Genomic DNA, 25,261 nt, shown 5'->3' on the forward strand with positions numbered 1-25,261 from the left:
CTCTAATAAGGTAAATTTTACAAACGAAAACTACAAACGCAAACAGAAAGTAGGAGTAGGTTATTTCCTAGAAACAGAAGCTGTACTGGATTACAGGAAGCAAATACTATTGATTATACATATCTGTTGTATAACATTGTTGTAGATACCAGCTCTGACAATATCCTGTTGCATTCCATTTCAAGCCACTGATCATCACACGACGCACTGATCAAGGTAGCTATTGTATGTTGGCAGTCCATCAAGTGATCAAGGTGTAACAGGTCAGGTCTGTATGTTCAGAATATCTGAAATTATATAGACATGGGGTTTTATGTGTCCCGCATTCGGTTTTATACGACTCACCTGCGGCTCATGGCATGAAACCTAGCAATGGATGGATAAAACCACATGTACCCTGAGTGATGCTGCTACAAATGAATTTATCTTACAGCTGTTTGAATCGGTTATTGTGAAATAATTCAAACAAATTCAAAATTGATAGAAAACAGCTGTTCGATTAGAGCTGAGATTAACTTGTGCTATGTCAAATGACTTTCATTGCACGCATTTCCCTCGCAAGCGGGCTACAAAGGTTTTTTTGAAGATCATGTTTACAAATTGGGTCTCGTCATTCTGACATGGAGGTATGATTAACATGTTTATCAGTTGGGTCAATCTGTGCGCTCAACTGAACAGGTGGGTTACGTGAGAATATGTCATACTGTGTTATCTGTTGTATATGTACATTTGTGACAGCAACTCTAAAGGCCATGTTGATAACCCCAGCAATGGTGTCTCTGACAAATGCGCACAGAATTCTGATCTCATTTACAATGTGGCAGTCACTGCAGGCATAATGTAAACATCATTTTGGCTGATTATTTATGCATTTCTTGTTGAATTTTGTTGAGCAGTAGATCATGTCATCATTTTATCATGCCCTGGCAGCCCTTTCATGTCATCATGCCCTGGCAGCAGTATCATGTCATCGTGTCATCATGCCCTTGCGGCACTATCATGTCATCATGCCCTGTATACTGGCCCCACTATCATTTTATTGTGTTATCATGTCATCATGCCCTGGCAGCACTATCATGTCATCATGTAATCATGCCCTTGCGGCACTATCATGTCATCATGCCCAGGCAGCACTATCATGTCATCATGTCATCATGCCCTGGCCCCACTATCATGTCATCATGCCCTGGCCCCACTATCATGTCATCATGCCCTGGCCCCACTATCATTTTATTGTGTCATCATGTCATCATGCCCTGGCCCCACTATCATGTCATCATGTCATCATGCCCTGGCCCCACTTTCATGTCATCATGTCATCATGTCCTGGCATCACTTTCCTGTCATCATGTCATCATGCCCTGGCAGCACTATCATGTCATCGTGTCATCATGTCATCATGCCCTGGCCCCACTATCATGTCATCATGTCATCATGCCCTGGCCCCACTATCATGTCATCATGCCCTGGCCCCACTATCATTTTATTGTGTCATCATGTCATCATGCCCTGGCCCCACTATCATTTTATTGTGTCATCATGTCATCATGCCCTGGCCCCACTATCATTTTATTGTGTCATCATGTCATCATGCCCTGGCCCCACTATCATGTCATCATGTCATCATGCCCTGACTCCACTATCATGTCATCATGCCTTGGCAGCACTTTCATGTCATCATGCCCTGGTCCCACTATCATGTCATCGTGTCATCATGTCATCATGCCCTGGCAGCACTATCATGTCATCATGCCCTGGCAGCACTTTCATGTCATCATGCCCTGGCCCCACTATCATGTCATCATGCCCTGGCCCCACAATCATGTCATCGTGTCATCATGTCATCATGCCCTGGCAGACCTTTCATGTCATCATGCCCTGGCCGCACTATCATTTTATTGTGTCATCATGTCATCAAGTCATCATGTCATCAAGCCTTGGCAGCACTATCATGTCATCGTGTCATCATGCCCTGGCAGCACCTTCATGTCATCATGTCATCAAGCCTGGGCAGCACTATCATGTCATCGTGTCATCATATCATCATGCCCTGGCAGCAGTATCACGTCATCATGTCATCATGCCCTGGCCCCACTATCATGTCATCATGTCATCATGTCATCAAGCCCTGGCAGCACCTTCATGTCATCATGCCCTGGCCCCACTATCATGTCATCATGTCATCATGCCCTGGCAGCACTATCATGTCATCATGTCATCATGCCCTGACAGCACTATCATGTCATTATAGCTAAAATGGATAGAATTATCATTAAAGCGCCCACATGTTATCAGAAATGAGCGGGCCACTGTAACTTGATAATGCCCTCATATTATTTGACGACGGGCCATTATCACGCCTGTTGTTAGGTGATGTCATAGGATAGAACCGGTGACGTCACGTTCAATAGTGACGTCATCTGGTTTGTTCTATGACCTTTCTATATTTGTAAAAGTTGGTCAGTGACATTCGTGTTGATTGCAGTAAATGTTTCAAACACGATGTTGTTGTTTCTTTTTATTTGATAAAAAATTCCATCCATTTTAGCTATAATAACGGTAACGCTATTTTTCTGGGCATTATCATTTCCAGAAGCCCTCGGTCTTTTCAACTGACCACGTTCTTCGGGCAGTTACTGGAAGACCTCGGGCTTCTGCAAATGAAAATAGTGTTACCCTTATATTATGCCCTGACCATGGACCAAGGGATGTAGGGGCTGATGATGGACGGACAGAGAGAAGGAGGGATGGAGGGACCAGGGATGGAGAGACAGAGATGGAGGGACTGGGGATTGAGAGACAGAGATGGAAGAAATAGAGGGACTGGGGATAGAGAGACAGACAGAGTGATGGAGGGACTGGGATGGAGAGACAGAGAGATGGAGGGACTGGGGATGGAGAGACAGGGACGGAGGGACTGGGGATGGAGAGACAGGGGCGGAGGGACTGAGGATGGAGAGACAGGGACGGAGGGACTGGGGATGGAGAGACAGGGACTGGGGATGGAGAGACAGGGACTGGGGATGGAGAGACAGGGAAGGAGGGACTGGGGATGGAGAGACAGGGACGGATGGACTGGGGATGGAGAGACAGGGACGGAGGGACTGGGGATGGAGAGACAGATGGAGGGACTGGGGATGGAGAGACAGAGATGGAGTTACTGGGGATGGAGAGACAGAGATGGAGGGACTGGGGATGGAGAGACGGACGGAGGGACTGGGGATGGAGAGACAGGGACGGAGGGACTGGGGATGGAGAGACAGAGAGATTGAGGGACTGGGGATGGAGAGACAGGAACTGGGGATGGAGAGACAGGGACTGGGGATGGAGAGACAGGAAGGAGGGACTGGGGATGGAGACACAGGGATGGAGGGACTGGGGATGGAGAGACAGGGATGGAGAGACATGAATGGAGGGACAGGGACTGGGGATGGAGAGACAGGAAGGAGGGACTGGGGATGGAGAGACAGGGATGGAGGGACTGGGGATGGAGAGACGGATGAGAGACATGAATGGATGGACAGGGACTGGGGATGGAGAGACAGACGGAGAGACATGAATGGACGGACAGGGACTGGGGATGGAGAGACAGGGATGGAGAGACATGAATGGAGGGACAGGGACTGGGGATGGAGAGACAGGGATTGAGGGACTGGGGATGGAGAGACAGGGATGAGAGACATGAATGGAGGGACTGGGGATGGAGAGACAGGGACTGGGGATGGAGAGACAGGGATGGAGGGACTGGGGATGGAGAGACGGGCGGAGGGACTGGGGATGGAGAGACAGGTAAGGAGGGACTGGGGATGGAGAGACATGGACTGGGGATGGAGAGACAGGGACTGGGGATGGAGAGACAGGGAAGGAGGGACTGGGGATGGAGAGACATGGACTGGGGATGGAGAGACAGGGACGGAGGGACTGGGGATGGAGAGACAGATGGAGGGACTGGGGATGGAGAGACAGAGATGGAGTTACTGGGGATGGAGGGACAGACCGAGGGATGGAGGGACTGGGATGGAGAGACAGACAGAGGGATGGAGGGACTGGGATGGAGAGACAGACAGAGGGATGGAGGGACTGGGGATGGAGAGACAGAGAGACGGAGGGACTGGTGATAGAGGGACAGAGATGGAGGGATGAGGGACGGGATGGAGGGACAGACCGAGGGATGGAGGGACTGGGATGGAGAGACAGACAGGGGGATGGAGGGACTGGGATGGAGAGACAGACAGAGGGATGGAGGGACTGGGGATGGAGAGACAGAGAGACGGAGGGACTGGTGATAGAGAGACAGATGGAGGGATGAGGGACGGGATGGAGGGACAGACCGAGCGATGGAGGGACTGGGATGGAGAGACAGACAGAGGGATGGAGGGACTGGGGATGGAGAGACAGACGGAGGGATGGAGATGGAGGGAGGGATGGACAGAAAGGGAGGGTGTGAGGAAGGCATGGATGGGGGAGGAAGAATCTTTTATATTTTTATACATTTTCAGGAACACCAACAGTCATTGGGACAGACAGTGTCAACAATGTTAACAAGTAGTCAAGAGCAAACTGCAGCAAAACTTACTAGAAGACAAAATTACTTCAACATGTTTCATACATTAGAGTTAATATTATCAACCAATGTGGTATTCATGGTTAGCTCAGATGGTCATGGAATACTAGAGTTTGTAACATGTGTCATGTCCATTTTCTTGGTTTCTAGAAATAGATGTCCATTCAGACGGATTCTTGCTCTCTATTTTTCATTTGGCAGGCAAAAAAAAGAGCTTTTCAGTCCCAAATACATTAGTGTTTCCTTGAGATTGACAAATATGTTTCATGTGACTTTTAAGAGAGACACTCCAAGGGTGAGCTCAATATGTATGAGGTGCTGAGGTTCCAGTTCTGTGTTTCAAACAGTTATAAACATTGTCTGTTGCAGAAGTGGTTTTACCCAGTGTTAAGATGCAGGAGTCCATGCACATGCCACAGAGTGAGTCTCTTCTGGAGGACTATGAGGACTGGGAGATGTCTGATGAAGGTAGGAACACATAGAACAGTGTGTGAGTGAGTGAGTGAGTGAGTGAGTGAGTGAGTGAGTGAGTGAGTGAGTGATGTCAACTGAGAGATTCTCTTCCGGAGGACTATGAGGACTGGGAGATGGCTGATGAAGGTAGGAAGACATAGAACATTGTATCCAGTGAGTGAGTGAGTGAGTGTGTGAGTGATGTCAACTGAGAGATTCTTGGGGTACTGGGGACCTATACTTTCATGGAATCCCAACAGGTGACAAGCTTGGGGTACTGGGGACAGCCCCTTTTGAGTATGTAGTCATCACATTGGTGTGTAGAGTGTGCCAGAAATAGTTCCTTCTAGCTGACCTCTTTTTCATAATTATAAGATCAGACCATGCCAGATTAACAGATTGGGTTATGGCATTGGTGACACTCCCCTATATGATAAACTGTTTTATTCCAGAGGCTGAGAGAGATGTGACTTGTCAGCAAGACCTTGATCTCCGCCTATACCAGCTGGAGTTGGCTGAGAATGCAGTAAAACGCCGTAACACCATCATTTGTGCCCCTACCGGTTCAGGCAAGACAAGAGTGGCACTCTACATCGTCAAAGACCATCTTGAAAAGCAGGATGAAGCAGAAGCTGATGGTAGGCGATATGTAACTTATTGAACGACTTCCTTAACAAACAAGAGATTGAGGAGCAAAAGTTACAGGAATGTTATTCTTTTACTTATCATCTGAACCTAGATAAATTTCAAGTGACAATAATTTTCTGAGACACTATTTTATGTATTCTTGATATACTTATGATAAGCAAGAACTTCCACAGGCTGATGGATATTGTGTAACAGATCTAAACCTGTTCTAGGGGCCATATTCAAAATGTCATTCATATACATACTTCAGAAATAGATGCATATATCATTATGAAATGGTGAAAGCGGTGAGTACATGTTATACTGTGTGTTGGTGGTTGTTCCTGGTGTAGTGTACATGTTATACTGTGTGTTGGTGGTTGTTCCTGGTGTTGTGTACATGTTATACTGTGTGTTGGTGGTTGTTCCTGGTGGCTTGTACATGTTATACTGTGTGTTGGTGGTTGTTCCTGGTGTTGTGTACATGTTATACTGTGTGTTGGTGGTTGTTCCTGGTGTCATGTACATGTTATACTGTGTGCTGGTGGTTGTTCCTGGTGTCGTGTACATGTTATACTGTGTGTTGGTGGTTGTTCCTGGTGTAGTGTACATGTTATACTGTGTGTTGGTGGTTGTTCCTGGTGTAGTGTACATGTTATACTGTGTGTTGGTGGTTGTTCCTGGTGGCTGGTACATGTTATACTGTGTGTTGGTGGTTGTTCCTGGTGTAGTGTACATGTTATACTGTGTGTTGGTGGTTGTTCCTGGTGTTGTGTACATGTTATACTGTGTGTTGGTGGTTGTTCCTGGTGGCTTGTACATGTTATACTGTGTGTTGGTGGTTGTTCCTGGTGGCTTGTACATGTTATACTGTGTGTTGGTGGTTGTTCCTGGTGTTGTGTACATGTTATACTGTGTGTTGGTGGTTGTTCCTGGTGTCATGTACATGTTATACTGTGTGCTGGTGGTTGTTCCTGGTGGCTTGTACATGTTATACTGTGTGTTGGTGGTTGTTCCTGGTGTCATGTACATGTTATACTGTGTGTTGGTGGTTGTTCCTGGTGGCTTGTACATGTTATACTGTGTGTTGGTGGTTGTTCCTGGTGTTGTGTACATGTTATACTGTGTGTTGGTGGTTGTTCCTGGTGTCATGTACATGTTATACTGTGTGCTGGTGGTTGTTCCTGGTGTCGTGTACATGTTATACTGTGTGTTGGTGGTTGTTCCTGGTGTCATGTACATGTTATACTGTGTGCTGGTGGTTGTTCCTGGTGTTGTGTACATGTTATACTGTGTGTTGGTGGTTGTTCCTGGTGTCATGTACATGTTATACTGTGTGTTGGTGGTTGTTCCTGGTGTTGTGTACATGTTATACTGTGTGTTGGTGGTTGTTCCTGGTGTTGTGTACATGTTATACTGTGTGTTGGTGGTTGTTCCTGGTGTCATGTACATGTTATACTGTGTGCTGGTGGTTGTTCCTGGTGTTGTGTACATGTTATACTGTGTGTTGGTGGTTGTTCCTGGTGTCATGTACATGTTATACTGTGTGCTGGTGGTTGTTCCTGGTGTCGTGTACATGTTATACTGTGTGTTGGTGGTTGTTCCTGGTGTCATGTACATGTTATACTGTGTGTTGGTGGTTGTTCCTGGTGGCTTGTACATGTTATACTGTGTGTTGGTGGTTGTTCCTGGTGTAGTGTACATGTTATACTGTGTGTTGGTGGTTGTTCCTGGTGTCATGTACATGTTATACTGTGTGTTGGTGGTTGTTCCTGGTGTTGTGTACATGTTATACTGTGTGTTGGTGGTTGTTCCTGGTGTAGTGTACATGTTATACTGTGTGTTGGTGGTTGTTCCTGGTGTAGTGTACATGTTATACTGTGTGTTGGTGGTTGTTCCTGGTGGCTTGTACATGTTATACTGTGTGCTGGTGGTTGTTCCTGGTGTTGTGTACATGTTATACTGTGTGTTGGTGGTTGTTCCTGGTGTTGTGTACATGTTATACTGTGTGTTGGTGGTTGTTCCTGGTGGCTTGTACATGTTATACTGTGTGTTGGTGGTTGTTCCTGGTGTTGTGTACATGTTATACTGTGTGTTGGTGGTTGTTCCTGGTGGCTTGTACATGTTATACTGTGTGTTGGTGGTTGTTCCAGGTAAAAGGAAGGTGGTGTTCCTGGCACGTACAGTACCTCTAATTATACAACAGTACAAAAACTTCCTGAAATTCCAAAGTAAATACAGGGTAAGTAAGCTTGTGATCAAATAAAATTGCAGTTCATTTGGTTCTCAGATTATGTGTGAACTAAGAAATCACCCAAGAAAGAACACAATTCCTACATGATATCTTTGGTTAAATATATCCCATTCAGTTATTGTGTCATTGTGCTTTTAAAAACTACAAATACACGCAACACATTTTAAACAGTTAATGTTACTCATCTGAATTGTCTTGAGGGGGGTCTTCCTGACAGATGCAGTCCCCATGTTTATCGGAAGAGTCTGGTATGCGGATCAGAGGGTAGTGATATGAACCCTGTCTGATTGTGTCTTGTTTATTGGAAGAGTCGTCTGTGAGGATCAGAGGGTAGTGGTATGTACTCTGTCTGATTGTGTCATGTTTATTGGAAGAGTCTACTATGAGGATCAGAGGGTAGTGATATGTACGCTGTCTGATTGTGTCATGTTTATTGGAAGAGTCTACTATGAGGATCAGAGGGTAGTGGTATGTACTCTGTCTGATTGTGTCATGTTTATTGGAAGAGTCTACTATGAGGATCAGAGGGTAGTGGTATGTACGCTGTCTGATTGTGTCATGTTTATTGGAAGAGTCTACTATGAGGATCAGAGGGTAGTGGTATGTACTCTGTCTGATTGTGTCATGGTTATTGGAAGAGTCTACTATGAGGATCAGAGGGTAGTAATATGTACCCTGTCTGATTGTGTCATGATTATTGGAAGAGTCTACTATGAGGATCAGAGGGTAGTGGTATGTACTCTGTCTGATTGTGTCATGGTTATTGGAAGAGTCTACTATGAGGATCAGAGGGTAGTAATATGTACCCTGTCTGATTGTGTCATGTTTATTGGAAGAGTCTACTATGAGGATCAGAGGGTAGTGGTATGTACTCTGTCTGATTGTGTCATGTTTATTGGAAGAGTCTACTATGAGGATCAGAGGGTAGTGGTATGTACTCTGTCTGATTGTGTCATGTTTATTGGAAGTGTCTACTATGAGGATCAGAGGGTAGTGGTATGTACCCTGTCTGATTGTGTCATGGTTATTGGAAGAGTCTACTATGAGGATCAGAGGGTAGTGGTATGTACCCTGTCTGATTGTGTCATGTTTATTGGAAGAGTCTGGTATGAGGATCAGAGGGTAGTGGTATGTACCCTGTCTGATTGTGTCATGTTTATTGGAAGAGTCTGGTATGAGGATCAGAGGGTAGTGGTATGTACCCTGTCTGATTGTGTCATGTTTATTGGAAGAGTCTACTATGAGGATCAGAGGGTAGTGATATGTACCCTGTCTGATTGTGTCATGTTTATTGGAAGAGTCTGGTATGAGGATCAGAGGGTAGTGGTATGTACTCTGTCTGATTGTGTCATGGTTATTGGAAGAGTCTACTATGAGGATCAGAGGGTAGTAATATGTACCCTCTCTGATTGTGTCATGATTATTGGAAGAGTCTACTATGAGGATCAGAGGGTAGTGGTATGTACTCTGTCTGATTGTGTCATGTTTATTGGAAGAGTCTACTATGAGGATCAGAGGGTAGTGGTATGTACTCTGTCTGATTGTGTCATGTTTATTGGAAGTGTCTACTATGAGGATCAGAGGGTAGTGGTATGTACCCTGTCTGATTGTGTCATGTTTATTGGAAGAGTCTGGTATGAGGATCAGAGGGTAGTGGTATGTACGCTGTCTGATTGTGTCATGTTTATTGGAAGAGTCTACTATGAGGATCAGAGGGTAGTGATATGTACCCTGTCTGATTGTGTCATGTTTATTGGAAGAGTCTACTATGAGGATCAGAGGGTAGTGGTATGTACCCTGTCTGATTGTGTCATGTTTATTGGAAGAGTCTACTATGAGGATCAGAGGGTAGTGGTATGTACCCTGTCTGATTGTGTCATGTTTATTGGAAGAGTCTACTATGAGGATCAGAGGGTAGTGATATGTACCCTGTCTGATTGTGTCATGATTATTGGAAGAGTCTGGTATGAGGATCAGAGGGTAGTGGTATGTACCCTGTCTGATTGTGTCATGTTTATTGGAAGAGTCTACTATGAGGATCAGAGGGTAGTGGTATGTACCCTGTCTGATTGTGTCATGTTTATTGGAAGAGTCTACTATGAGGATCAGAGGGTAGTGATATGTACCCTGTCTGATTGTGTCATGTTTATTGGAAGAGTCTGGTATGAGGATCAGAGGGTAGTGGTATGTACCCTGTCTGATTGTGTCATGTTTATTGGAAGAGTCTGGTATGAGGATCAGAGGGTAGTGGTATGTACCCTGTCTGATTGTGTCATGTTTATTGGAAGAGTCTACTATGAGGATCAGAGGGTAGTGGTATGTACCCTGTCTGATTGTGTCATGTTTATTGGAAGAGTCTACTATGAGGATCAGAGGGTAGTGGTATGTACCCTGTCTGATTGTGTCATGTTTATTGGAAGAGTCTACTATGAGGATCAGAGGGTAGTGGTATGTACCCTGTCTGATTGTGTCATGTTTATTGGAAGAGTCTGGTATGAGGATCAGAGGGTAGTGGTATGTACCCTGTCTGATTGTGTCATGTTTATTGGAAGAGTCTGGTATGAGGATCAGAGGGTAGTGGTATGTACCCTGTCTGATTGTGTCATGTTTATTGGAAGAGTCTGGTATGAGGATCAGAGGGTAGTGGTATGTACCCTGTCTGATTGTGTCATGTTTATTGGAAGAGTCTACTATGAGGATCAGAGGGTAGTGATATGTACCCTGTCTGATTGTGTCATGTTTATTGGAAGAGTCTACTATGAGGATCAGAGGGTAGTGGTATGTACCCTGTCTGATTGTGTCATGTTTATTGGAAGAGTCTACTATGAGGATCAGAGGGTAGTGGCATGTACCCTGTCTGATTGTGTCATGTTTATTGGAAGAGTCTACTATGAGGATCAGAGGGTAGTGGTATGTACTCTGTCTGATTGTGTCATGTTTATTGGAAGAGTCTACTATGAGGATCAGAGGGTAGTGGTATGTACTCTGTCTGATTGTGTCATGTTTATTGGAAGAATCTACTATGAGGATCAGAGGGTAGTGGTATGTACCCTGTTTGATTGTGTCATTGTTCCCCATTAAGATGAATTGTATTTAACACCATTCAACTTCTGTTGATTACCCTTTTTCGAAACACCCGTCATCATTGATTTTCAGTGCTTCCTTCATATAATTTGTAACCACTATTTTGCATATTGGCCCAATGGAATATGTTCTGGCAGATAATTGAGATTGATAATTCTCTGGCATGAGCACTTTATATTTACAGGCCACCATGATATAGCTAGAACAACGAGCAATAATTTTGTGAGTGAGTGAGGGACTGCTGTTTTAGACTGCAGCAACAATTTTGTAGCTATTTGTGTCCAAAGACCAAGATCATAAGCTAAGTTTTTACAGTTGACAGGCAGAGAAGAATATCTTCTAGTTTTGTTTTCAGAGCTGTTTCATTCAGTGGGGGCGGTGGGGTAGCCAAGTTCGATTCCCCACTTTGGAACAATGTGTGAAGCCCATTTCTGGTGTCCCCTGTCATGATATTTCTGGAATATAGCTGAACTCACTCACTCATTCAGTAGGAATTATAACATGGGTTTTTACAGACATATAGCATTGAATGAAGGTGAGCTTCTGTACCTGGTTACTCTTGTCAACAGATTTTGAAGGTGAGTGGTGAGGACGATAGCAGCATGTACCTCCACCAATTGCTGGACGTGTACGACATCTTTGTGATGACACCACAGATTCTGGAGAACCAACTGAGGGATGCAAAGATCAAGTCCCTGTCTGTGTTCAGTCTTATTGTGCTGGATGAGTGTCACCACACACGGAAAGGGGAGCCCTACAACAAGCTCATGATCAGATATCTCAAGCAGAAAAACAAAAAGAAATCCATTCGCCTACCTCAGGTATTTTCTACACTTAAACCGCTAACTAAGATTTTATACTCCATGTTCTGGATGGTCAGGTTGTAATATGTAATTTAAGCTGATTATGCCCAAGGAGAGAAAGTGAGGGAATATTGCACCAGTAGGGCTGGGACGAGTCCAAATTTACTAACCAGGTACCCACCTTGCTATTACCCGACCTTACCCGTGTACCCGCTGTAGGTTTCAAGAGTTGGGTACAAAATGTCCGATTGGGAATAGTTTGACCGTAGCCCTGTCAAAATGTATTTAGATACACGTATAAAACGATCTGGTCATGCATACACTTAAGTTGACGGAAGTTTTATCTTGATTCAAACATATGAAGGTCAGAAGGAATGGGTGCATTGTCAGAAAGAAAAAAGAACTTTAGTTACTTGTAGTGTAACCATAGAATTCTAGATATTTTTTTGTCATTAAGGAATATATCACGTGACTAACCACGTGTCTGGGTAGTCCTGTGGGTACCTGGGTCCTTCTCAGGTACCCAAGTTCCCCGCCCTATGCACCTGTATCAGGGCAGTGGATACCAGAAAGGGGCTTCACGTTTGTACCCCATCCGAAATCATGCCCACTCTTGAGAGCTGTGGGCAATCAGATTGACCACTAAACTACCACTTCTCTGTGTGAAAGGTTTAGGATATGAAAATCATGAGGATGACATCTAGTCATGAATTGTCTGCCTTTTGGTTTCAGATTGTAGGCCTGACGGCCTCCTTGGGAGTAGAGAAGGCAACGGTTGATGAGGAGGCCATTGACAGTATCCTGAAACTGTGTGCCAACATGGATGCCCCCTACCTCTCCACAGTAAAGACACACATAGATGAACTCAAAGAAAAGGTCCCCGTGCCAGATGAAAGTAGGTCTATGAAATAATTAATTGGAAAAGCAACAGTGAGCTTATCTGATCTGAATGGTCCCAGTGCCAGATGAAAGAAGGTCTATGAAATAATTAATTGGAAAAGCAACAGTGAGCTTATCTGATCTGAATGGTCCCAGTGCCAGATGAAAGAAGGTCTATGAAATAATTAATTGGAAAAGCAACAGTGAGCTTATCTGATCTCAATGGTCCCAGTGCCAGATTTGGAGTGCCAATTTTGCAGTTTGGGATTGAGTGTTTACATGCTGATGTTATTGGGGATTGGATTTGTTCCAAGGTTTATGGTGTGTCCTCGTATCCAAATGGCATGGATCGTTGCTAACAATGTTGATCACTGGATTGTATGGTCCAGACTTGATTATTTACAAGCCACATCCATATAGCTGGAATATTGTGGAGTGTGGCATTAACCAAACACACACATGAAGAAGGCAACGTTTGTTTGACTAGCAGCCGAGCATGGCCTCGTGTTAGTTATAATGCTTCTGTTCAAGTATAAAGGGCACTGTTGGCCCAGTCGTCTAAGGCGCCGCGATTCGCTGTGCAGAGTTGCGTCCCTTGGGCAGGCCAGAAACCTATGATTGTGGGTTTGAATCCCGGTTCGCCCCGATTATGTTTCTAGGTTTGTCAGCACCATACCCGTGCTCATGGGTTTCACCAAAGTGGCAAAAGTATGAGACCTGCATCACTTTGGGCTTTCCTCCAACATTAAGCTGACACGCCGTGATATAACTGGAATACTAGTAACAGCAGCGTTAAACCCAACTCACTCACACACTCACAAGTTTATATTCAAAATGATCAGATGAAATACACATACTATACTATTCTCACATTTGTTTCTTTCTCATAGAAAAAGTTAATTTGACTGAAAACCGACAGGACCCTGCACGGAAAGAATTGGAGAAAGCAATGGAGAAGATAGAGGACTTAATGATTGACATTAATGGTGTGTAACACATCTCTTTCAACATTGTGGGTTTACACAGTCAGCATCTCATGTACATACTGACACAGTGAATTTGGTGTACGGACATAAGCCCTTATGGACAAAACCCCCTTGGACAAAACACCTCTGGTATCATGTGTCATGTGAGCGTCATGTGTCATGTCAGCATAATGTGTCATGTGAGCACCATGTGTCATATCAGCATAATGTGTCATGTGAGCATCATGTGTCATGTCAGCATCACGTGTCATGTCAGCATCATGTGTCATGTCAGCATCACGTGTCATGTCAGCATCATGTGTCATGTCTGCATCATGTTAGCCTCATGTCTCATGTCAGCATCTTGTGTTATGTCAGCCTCATGTCTCATGTCAGCATCATGTCTCATGTCAGCATCATGTGTCATGTCAGCATCATGTCTCATGTCAGCCTCATGTGTCATGTCAGCATCATGTCTCATGTCAGCCTCATGTGTCATGTCAGCCTCATGTGTCATGTCAGCCTCATGTCTCATGTCAGCCTCATGTGTCATGTCAGCCTCATGTGTCATGTCAGCCTCATGTGTCATGTCAGCCTCATGTCTCATGTCAGCCTCATGTCTCATGTCAGCCTCATGTCACATGTCAGCCTCATGTCTCATGTCAGCATCATGTCTTATGTCAGCCTCATGTATCATGTCAGCCTCATGTCTCATGTCAGAATCATGTCTCATGTCAGCCTCATGTCTCATGTCAGCATCATGTATCATGTCAGCCTCATGTGTCATGTCAGCCTCATTTCTCATGTCAGCCTCATGTGTCATGTCAGCCTCATGTCTCATGTCAGCACCATGTGTCATGTCAGCCTCATGTCTCATGTCAGCCTCATGTATCATGTTAGCCTCATGTCTCATGTCAGCATCATGTCTCATGTCAGCACCATGTCTCATGTCAGCGCCATATGTCATGTTAGCATCATATGTCATGTCAGCATAATGTGTCATGTTAGCATCATGTGTCATGTCAGCATCATGTGTCATGTTAGCATCATGTGTCATGTCAGCATCATGTGTCATGTTAGCATCATGTGTCATGTTAGCATCATATGTCATGTCAGCATCATGTGTCATGTCAACATCATGTGTCATGTCAGCATCATGTGTCATGGAAAGCATCATGTGTCGTGTAAGCGTCATGTGTCATGTAAGCATCATGTGTAATGTGAGCATCATGTCAGCATCATGTGTCATGTCAGCATCCTGTGTCATGTCAGCATCCTGTGTCATGTCAGCATCCTGTGTCATGTCAGCATCCTGTGTCATGTCAGCATCATGTGTCATGTCAGCATCATGCCTCGTGTTCTGGAGGCAGTTTACGTCAGCATGTTGGTGGATATCATTTCTACAGAAGGAAGATACTGAATGGTTTCTGAATGGAACATCAGGAAATGGATGGTGGTATGGTCTGATTTCTAGGAACATCTGGAAGTGGATGGTGGTATGGTCTGATTTCTAGGAACATCTGGAAATGGATGGAGGTATTGTCTGATTTCTAGGAACATCTGGAAATGGATGGTGGTATGGTCTGATTTCTAGGAACATCTGGAAATGGATGGAGGTATTGTCTGATTTCTAGGAACATCTGGAAATGGATGGTGGTATGGTCTGATTTCTAGGAACATCTTGAAATGGATGGTGGTATGGTCTGATTTCTAGGAGCATCTGGAAATGGATGGTGGTATGGTCTGATTTCTAGGAGCATCTGGAAATGGCAGTGGAGGGGCTGCTTCTGTTAGCTTATCATGTATAGCAATGTTTTATCGACCGCAAACCCAATGAATTATGTAATTCCATAACTTCAACACAGCCCTTCATCTGTCCTACTCATATCATACACTGTGACCTCATGTCTTAAATAAACGCCACACTGGGACTTCTCTCTGTAGAATAATAGGACGTGTTACAAGCAGTGTGTACATCAGACAAAATGTTGCAAAGGTAATTCATTTCCTGTAGGGAGAACAGTTTGCACTGATAATATTTTCATGTTAAAGTGACATAAGTATTATAATGAAAATCATGTTTACGTTGTTCATGTGAATGTAATTTTCTTTGATCAGATCTATAATATTTACATGAATGTAATTTCACTTAATCAGATCTATGTTATTTATGTGACTGTAATTTCACTTAATCAGATCTACGTTATTTACATGAATGTAATTTCACTTAATCAGATCTACGTTATTTACGTGAATGTAATTTCACTTAATCAGATCTACGTTATTTACGTGAATGTAATTTCACTTAATCAGATCTACGTTATTTACGTGAATGTAATTTCACTTAATCAGATGTACGTTATTTACGTGAATGTAATTTCACTTAATCAGATGTACGTTATTTACGTGAATGTAATTTCACTTAATCAGATCTACCTTATTTATGTGACTGAAATTTGATTTGATTAGATCTGCGTTATGTACATGTGAGTAACTTGATTTGATCAGATCTGAATAACGGAACAATTGACAACCTGCTACGGAAGCTTCCCAGTGACCGTATCAGTCAGACATATGGCCAGTGGGCAGTTCAGGTGAAGAATGAGGCCAGGCTGGTCCAGACAGGACCCGATGATGGCCATGGCAGTGACGTGGATCGGAGGAAAGCTGAGATGGCTAGAGGCATATTCGATATGGCCGATCAGCTGTTTGTAAGTAACTCGAGAATACTCATGAGTGAGTGAATGTTGTTTTGTGCTGCCATTTGCAGTGCCTATAAATTAATTGAGTTTTGGCCAGGCAAACCAGTGGTTGATTACGTGAGCAAGGTTATCTGCAACTACCTGGTACCCAGTTTTGTCTGCTCTAATGTCAGAGGATCACTTAATTCTGACCCAAATCCCCTCAGTTGTGTGTGATTAGGACTTGTTTTGATTCCCAGAAATACAACGCTGCTTTGGAAATCCATGAGTACGCTCGGATCCAGGATGTGGTGGCATATCTGCAGAAAGAGTTCAGTAACGTGGCACTCGGGCAAATAGAAAGCAGCCTCAAGCTGGCCTGGGAGGAGAAACTGGGCGAGATCTCCACAAGTGAGGAGAAACTGTGAAGCATAAAACATGTCAGGTTAAGTCAGGATTGTAAACACGAGTTTCAGAAATGTCTGGAGGCCAGCATGCTTCCCACACCTGAATGTTTAAATTTCCTACAAATCCCAAGGATGTTGTTTTCCTTCTTGTTCCAACTTCAATTTCATAATCATCATAATAATTAATATAAAATACATGTGCATTGGCCACTGGACCCTAAAAGGCCACTTTCACAGTGACACATCTTATACATATTCGTTATCTGGCTTTATTTGCCTTTCAGATCTTAAAAAGATTTTGATGAAATTTGGCAGACAATGTGACAACCCCAATTTGAAAGTGTTAGCTGAAACACTGACAAGCCTGCTGGATTCAAAAGGCAGCGACTCCCGAGCCATCATATTTGTGAGAACTAGGGCCACCTGCTACGCTCTGACCAACTGGCTGAACGAAGACGACAAGATTAAACCCCAGCTGAAGGATCTGAAAGCCATGGCGTTCACTGGTGCTGGAGCAAATGACGAGGAAGGAGGTAAAGTAAATGGAGAATCTCACCCGAGTGTCTTTTGATATCAAATATATCAACACGAGTTGATAAAAGTGGGAAAACTTCGAAGCTTGCCAAGGATTTTTTCCACTTTTATCAACGAGTGTTGATATACCGGTATTTGATAACAAAAGTCACGAGGGTGAGATTTTATTTTTCATCCAACATCATTCTTCCAACTTTTTCAGTAATTAGCATTGTCTTAAGTGTAAAAAGTACTGCTAACAGCTTCAGTAGCAGAGCCATTAGTGATGTCTTATGATTGTGATGTCATGGTAACCAATGACGTCACAATGGTCTGCAAAGCCTTGTGATGCAATTTCATTGGGAGCCAGTTTTGGATGATAATGTCAAATACGGTCAAATACTGTTGTAGTTGAAGATGAAGGGACCTACCTAACTAGGAGTTATCCGAGGTTCCAGGTTCGACACAACCAAAACTGATATATATAGAAGGAATACGCAGGGACCAAGCTTTTACTTGGAGACAAGCGTAAATTTGACACATCAATTTACACACAACAGTGTTTAATCGTATGTTTGAGTCTGGAGGAGGTATCAGCTTTGTGTTAAAGTAAATATTGACCATGAGTTGTTTTCAGGTTTGTTTAGGTGTCACTGGGGCAGTGGTGTCGTCTAATGGTTAAAGTGTTCAGTCATCATGCCTGTGGCTATTTTAGGTGTCCTTAGCTGTTTCAGACACCTCAGTCATCATGCCTGTGGCTATTTTAGGTGTCCTTAGCTGAAATATTGTTTAAATATTGTTAAAAGCCTCTCACTCATCCACACACTGTAGGCATCAATATCACAAAAACATTTGAAGTTGTTGCAAAGTAGGACATTAAGATGAGGTGAGTCAAGAAAGTCGACAATACTGGTATTGCATTTGGTAACTTGGTGTGTGTGTTTGCGTGTGTGTGTGTGTTTGCGTGTGCGTGCGTGCCTGCGTGCCTGCGACTGTGAGCCGACCACTCTAGGTCAGGCAGGGTAAACAACACGTACATTCTCCCTAGACAAGGGAGCTAACTGACTATAAAAGTCCAGTTTCCACCCTTGCCAAACTAGGCTGGAATTTCTGAGTTATATTTTACTTTGACTAATTAGTCTATGTATAGTCCATTCAAAATCGGGTAAAAAAATCGACATCCTTTTTTTTAACAAAAAGGCGACTGCAGTATAGATTTCGGTCAATTGCAGGATTTGCAAAGCATGTCAACTGGGCTTTGACAGTTATTTTCCGAATCTTTCCAAGTTTTTAATCATTGTGCTCAAGTGCTGTGCTACAACCCACATGCACTGGGTGTCTGAAACAGGGAATGCGAAACCTCTCTTCGATTAACTTGATCAGATCGTTTTGACTGGCTGTCGCCATTTTGTTTGAAACAAATGCAAGTGGTATGAGAGGTGGAACCTCATTGGTCAATAAGGAGGGACAAAAAAGGGACATAACTCACTCGAGGTACAAAATTACAGGCTAGTTCAGCAAGGGTGGAAAGAAGACTTTTATAGTCAGTTAACTCCTTTACCTCGGGAAGAGGGCTGGTGATCGAACCACCGACCTTCTGTTCTTCAGGCCGACATAATACACCATCAAAGTAATTGAAACAGCGAGTTTTGTTTGTTTGTTGTTTAACGTCTCACTCTGGCTATATGACAGCTGTCTGTAAATAATCTAGTCTGGACCAGACAATCCAGAGATTGACATCATGAGCATTGAGTTACGCAATTGGGATACGATGACATGCATCAACCAAATCAATCTCCTGACCCGTTAGTCACCTGTTATTTAAGCATTATTCAAGCCATATAACGATGGAGGACACCAGGATGTGACGTCACACAATATCCCACGTGTACGAAGTCTTCCGATAATGCCACCAAAGGAACACGAGCGGCGATAACATGGAGAAAAATAATTGAGTCTGGACCAGACAGTCCAGTGATTGACATCATGAGCATCGATCTATGCAATTGGCATACACTGACATGCATGAACCAAGTCAGCGAGTCTGACCACCCGATCCCGTTAGCCGCCTGTTACAACAAGCATAGTCGCCTTATACAGCAAGCATGGGTTGCTGAAGACCATTTCTAACCTATATCTTCACGGGTCGAAACAGTCAGTGAATGAGTTTGATTTAATGTCACTTTGACCAGTCTTTTAGTCAAATCATGGTGTGATATCTTAAATCACAAAGTTATGCAATTAACAGACATTGATCATCTTTGTGAAGTCCATGAGGATGGGTGTGGTGCTGGCAAACCCAGAAACATAATCAGAGCAAATCAAGGATTTGAACCCACTATCATAGGTTCCTTGCACACAAAAGGGAAACAACTCTGAACAGTTACAGCTGGGACACCCATGCCCCCTCACTGATTTGTAGGTCAAAGGTCACATGACGCCTAACCTGAACTTTGATTCATGTTCAGATTGTAAAAAAAGAGATAGTGAACCAAATGTACTTGACTGTTTAGTTCATATTGAAGATGTTTCGTTTCTGTAGGTATGACACAGAATGAACAAGACAAAGTGATTTCCAAGTTCAAAAGTGGTGAGGTCAAGTTGATTGTCGCCACATCAGTAGCGGAGGAAGGACTGGATATCCCAGAATGCAACATTGTCGTGAAGTACAACCATGTCGGCAACGAGATCACAACTCTCCAGACCCGGGGTGAGACAGGAATAAACTAGAATAAAGTGTTATTTTTGTGAAATTGAAAATTAAGTAAATTAATTAATCATGAGAACGAGCTGAGAGAGGAATGGACCATGAACAATGAGGAGAGCAAACAACATGATGGGCAGGGATAAATACATGTTCAGAACTTTAATTTGCTGCCTTCTACAGGTTTGCACACTTAAAAGTAAACTTCTGTGACATTATAAAAAATGTCCACGGAGAAACAAAGGTTGCCGGAGACCAATTCTAACTAGAATCCTCATAGGTTGCCAGGGACAAACATAGGTTGCTGGGGACCAATTCTTCACAGAATCCTCATAGGTTGCCGGGGACAAACATAGGTTGCCGGGGACCAATTCTTCACAGAATCCTCATAGGTTGCTGGGGACAAACATAGGTTGCTGGGGACCAATTCTAAACAGAATCCCCATAGGTTGCTGGGGACAAACATAGTTTGCTGGGGACCAATTCTAACCAGAATCCCCATAGGTTGCTGGGGACAAACATGGGTTGCCGGGGACCAATTCTAACCATAATCCCCATAGGTTGCCGGGGACAAACATAGGTTGCCAGGGACCAATTCTAACCAGAATCCCCATAGGTTGCCGGGGACAAACATAGGTTGCTGGGGACCAATTCTAAACAGAATCCCCATAGGTTGCTGGGGACAAACATAGTTTGCTGGGGACCAATTCTAACCAGAATCCCCATAGGTTGCCGGGGACAAACATAGGTTGCCGGGGACCAATTCTAACCAGAATCCCCATAGATTGCCAGGGATCAATTTTAACCAGAATCCCCATAGATTGCCTGGGATCAATTTTAACCAGAATCCCCATAGATTGCCAGGGATCAATTTTAACCAGAATCCCCATAGATTGCCTGGGATCAATTTTAACCAGAATCCCCATAGATTGCCTGGGATCAATTTTAACCAGAATCCCCATAGATTGCCTGGGATCAATTTTAACCAGAATCCCCATAGATTGCCTGGGATCAATTTTAACCAGAATCCCCATAGATTGCCTGGGATCAATTTTAACCAGAATCCCCATAGATTGCCAGGGATCAATTTTAACCAGAATCCCCATAGATTGCCTGGGATCAATTTTAACCAGAATCCCCATAGATTGCCTGGGATCAATTTTAACCAGAATCCCCATAGATTGCCTGGGATCAATTTTAACCAGAATCCCCATAGATTGCCTGGGATCAATTTTAACCAGAATCCCCATAGATTGCCTGGGATCAATTTTAACCAGAATCCCCATAGATTGCCTGGGATCAATTTTAACCAGAATCCCCATAGATTGCCAGGGATTAATTTTAACCAGAATCCCCATAGATTGCCAGGGATCAATTTTAACCAGAATCCCCATAGGTTGCCGGGGACAAACATAGGTTGCCGGGGACAAACATGGGTTGCCGGAGACAAACATGGGTTGCCGGAGACAAACATGGGTTGCCGGGGACCAATTCTAACCAGAATACCAATAGGTTGCCGGGGACAAACATAGGTTGCTGGGGACCAAGCATAGGCTGCTAATCAAAGGTCTCTACAGGGAGACAAGCAGGTAACTAGGGTACATTTCTAACCTCGAATCCATTTTGGCTGCAATCACACTAAAACTAAACTTTCAGATTTCAACAGAAGTCTTCTTCACCATCAGCTGTACATAACTAGTTGTTCCTGTAATAGCGTGATTTAAAGGTAAAGGATTCATAAGAATTATAGATTGCGGGGGATCAGTTCTGACCTGGAATCCCCACAGGGACATACAGATAAAGGTTGCTAGGGACCAATTCTGATCTGAAATCCCCACAGGGACATACAAATAAAGGTTGCTAGGGACCAATTCTGACCTGAAATCTCCACAGGGACATACACAAATAGGTTGCTGGGAACCAAGAATCCCCACAGGGACATACAAAAATAGGTTGCTGGGGACCAATTCTGACCCAGAATCCACCCAGGGTGATACTCATAGAACATGTTCATCTTGCAAGTGAGGATCAGTGTCACAGGGCTGCTGTTTATGTGCTCTCCTTGTTGTGTCCCTTCCTTGATTCAGCCACTGTTGCATGAGCAGAATAACACCAGGTACCCCCTCTCTGTGTAGGGAGAAGCCGGAAGGCAGGAGGCACCTCTGTTCTGTTGGGCAGCGGCAAGACCCACCAGAAAGAAATGCTCAATCTTGCTCGGGCTGCCATGATGGAAAGAGCTGTCAAGAAAATCCTGCAAATGCCATTTGATCAAGTCGATGGCAGGATCAGCAGTCTTCAGAATGAGACCCTGGTAAAAGAGGAAACCAAGGATCTTGTCCAGCGACGTCAGAATCGACAGAAACTTCAAACAAACTTTATACTGAAGTGTGCTTGCTGTAAAAGTTTTTGTGCCCACAGCAAAGATCTGAGGGTCATTAATGATAACCATCATGTCGTCATTGACAGCGAGTTTGAAGGGCGGATTGAAGTCAAACCATTCCAAAAGCAGAAAAATATCGATGGAATAAAACTGACGGGGCATATGCAGTGTAAGACATGCCACAGGGCCTGGGGGACGAAGTTTCTATACCAGGGGATCTCGTACCCCTCACTCGCGATCAAGAACTTCATCGTTGTCAATGAGGAAACCAATGAGATCAAGCACTGCAAGAAATGGTTGGAGCTTCCTTACACCATCAGGGTAATGTCCCCAGAGGATTTCAAGACATGTCCCAGCACTGGTGATGATGCAAGATCAGATGAGGGAGAGGAAGAACTTGATCTGGAGTGAAATAAACTGTAGACAGGATGGAAGAGGCGGATCAAAGAGAGATAAATTCTGAAGTAACCTTTGGAATGAAAGATCTGATTTGACCCATTTGGACTAACTTGTCTAAATTAATACCATGGATGTGTAACATGTCATTAATATTACTAGTTATAGTAAATAGTAAATTCTTTTGGAGAAATATATTCAATCATAGATTGATATCACTAAGCATTTGATTCATGGAAATTGAGAATGAACTACTTTCTTCTTAATTATTCCTTGTTTTGTGATGAATATTATTGAACTTTGAAACATATCAAATATAAGCATTCCTGTATGTCATGGTAATGAGGTGCATATTTCCTACCAACTTTGACACTGATGTTCTGGTTGTGATATTTGAAACCTGTAGAAACCTGCACATGTAGATGAAACTCTACTTATCACCGAGCAATGGTTTCCAATAAAATAATACCATTTCATCAAAGATTATGGGTAGTAGAAAATGCCCAATATCTAGCATATAAATATTATCTTGTATTGGTACAAGTGTTAACACTTCCAATGTATTGGCTTTTGGGGAATGTGGACGGTACCCATTGTTGATTAACAGTTCAGTGAAATTCATTAAATGGCTAAAACTACTTCGTATGTCATCTAATACACTTTCCCTAAAGGCTAACAAAATGTGATTATCCCCTGTCACGAAGTGGGGTTGGGAATATAGGAACAGAGTTCATCTGTCCTTCCGTCCGTCCTTCTGTCTGTCAACTTCTCAAAGGGGACAAATTTTCACAAAATTATTTAAGTCAGAAAAATAAAAGTTTACACACCGATGTTACTGGTTAGATCTAAGGTGAGTTAAAAAATTGGTGTTGTAAATTCTTTTTTACAGAGTAATGGCCCTTGCTCCGTGCTCTTCAACTTAGTGCATACTGTGTGAAATGGGGAAACGGTTTTCTCAGAAACTACTGAAGTTACATACCAAAAAGTTTGCATGCTTATCTTAGTCTTGACAAGTATGTCTAAGTTCAAAAATTTGTCCCGTCAGTTATTGTTTTACAGAGTTACGGCCCTTGATCCAGGTTATTATATTAGTGTGTGCAATGGCGACAAGTTTTCTTGGAAACTACTGAAGTTATCTTATCTAAGAGATACTTATCAGAATAGTTCACCAGGGAAGGAGACTTTTGTTTGAATTAAATTCACATTTAATCATTTTTTTAATGTGGCCCAACCGCCACTGTCTTCTTTAGACTTTATTGGACTCTTTTTGATAGTTTATATTCACTACTATATATTAGTGATAACATTGTTTTCTTGTTTATCTTGATTCAGTAGGTAGAATTGGACAAGAGATGTTACACATGTTCTATTTGCTTGGATTTACCAAGACGGTGGATGTACTGTATACGTTAATACATGTAGTTAGTTTTCTTACCCTTTTTTAAGTCAGACTGAAAGATAAGTACAGTGAAGAATGGACTAAAATATTATCATCTAGTATTAGATATAAATGTTGTACACTTTTGAAAATAAGCCTTGAAGCAGAAAAATACTTTATAGATTCGGCCTTGTGTATATTTGCACTGTACATTTGAGTTGTCTGTACAAGGCTTAATATTGATACAGGGAGACACGACAAAGTTCTTAAATCTGAAAGTTTATGTACATATTGAACTTAAAACCTATTGAAGGTCTGTATCAATTCACCTTTATGTGTCCATCCTTAAACGATATTCAAAAGCCATACATACCAGATAAATATGTAAATCGACTGTCAGTCCAACAATTTATTCATTTCATAGCAACCACAATTGATCAAGATTTAAGATATGTTATGTCATATTTCAAATATGGCTTTAAGAGCAGAAATGTACTGAAGTGAAACAATGGAATTTTTGTCAAATGATCCTGTACTGTATGGTATGCACTTCATGTATTTTGGTTTATGGTGTCTCATACAATAAACATTTGAATTTCAGTATCTTTATGAGATGGTTGTTAAATGTTTGTATGTTGCTAAGGACCTTAGTCCTACCCTATGACAGTGACCTGTAGATAATCAATTCTGGATCAGACAATCCAATGATTGATGTTGTGAGTAATAATCACCGCTGTTGGGAATGACATGCAGTCAATTAAGTTATGGAGCCAGACCACCCAATCCACTAATTCACGTCCTATGGCCAGCATGGGATTTGTTTGTGAAAGGAAACGAATATGCATGATAGTGTACTGTATGTTGGCAACATGTCTCCAGGTCAATACAAGGGATATCCTTTGCAACTTGTTCTTGATGCTTTATGGCTGATTGCTTTAAAATGTAAATTTGATGTATTGACAACATGCTCTTTATTTCAATAGTGTTCCCATTGTTACATGGTTGAAAAAATGCTGATGCATTGTTTCACTCACTCACTCTTTGGGTGCTTGGATATGGGGCTACCAGGGTTCAACAGTCGACCTTGACCCTGTGTAGCACTTGGACATGGGGCCAGCTCGGGTGAACAGTTGACCTTGACCCTGTGTAGCACTTGGACATGGAGCCAGCTCG

General features: G+C 43.0%; 2 protein-coding genes across 5 annotated transcripts; both read left to right on the forward strand.

Annotated features, from left to right (window-relative positions):
• Positions 1-140: 140 nt before the first annotated feature.
• On the forward strand, positions 141-24,663 carry LOC139452549 (interferon-induced helicase C domain-containing protein 1-like). Of its 4 annotated transcripts, none has more exons than XM_071234064.1 (12): positions 141-268; positions 4,934-5,032; positions 5,470-5,655; positions 7,798-7,886; positions 11,552-11,803; positions 12,518-12,680; positions 13,555-13,650; positions 16,138-16,340; positions 16,571-16,721; positions 17,002-17,250; positions 19,773-19,940; positions 22,070-24,663. In XM_071234064.1, the coding sequence occupies exons 2-12, from the start codon at positions 4,957-4,959 to the stop codon at positions 22,723-22,725; spliced, it is 2,289 nt and encodes a 762-aa protein (XP_071090165.1). In that variant the 5' UTR covers positions 141-268; positions 4,934-4,956; the 3' UTR covers positions 22,726-24,663. The 4 variants fall into 4 exon arrangements, with proteins under 4 accessions (XP_071090165.1, XP_071090167.1, XP_071090166.1 ...); XM_071234066.1 differs by having other exon boundaries at positions 141-263; XM_071234065.1 differs by having other exon boundaries at positions 141-216.
• On the forward strand, positions 3,682-4,143 carry LOC139452010 (uncharacterized). The gene has a single exon (XM_071233288.1). The coding sequence runs from the start codon at positions 3,682-3,684 to the stop codon at positions 4,141-4,143; it is 462 nt and encodes a 153-aa protein (XP_071089389.1).
• Positions 24,664-25,261: the final 598 nt, after the last annotated feature.

Source organism: Haliotis cracherodii, unplaced genomic scaffold (assembly GCF_022045235.1).
Source record: "Haliotis cracherodii isolate W230 unplaced genomic scaffold, xgHalCrac1.p SCAF_9, whole genome shotgun sequence".
In the NCBI taxonomy this organism is placed as follows: Eukaryota; Metazoa; Mollusca; class Gastropoda; order Lepetellida; family Haliotidae; genus Haliotis; species Haliotis cracherodii.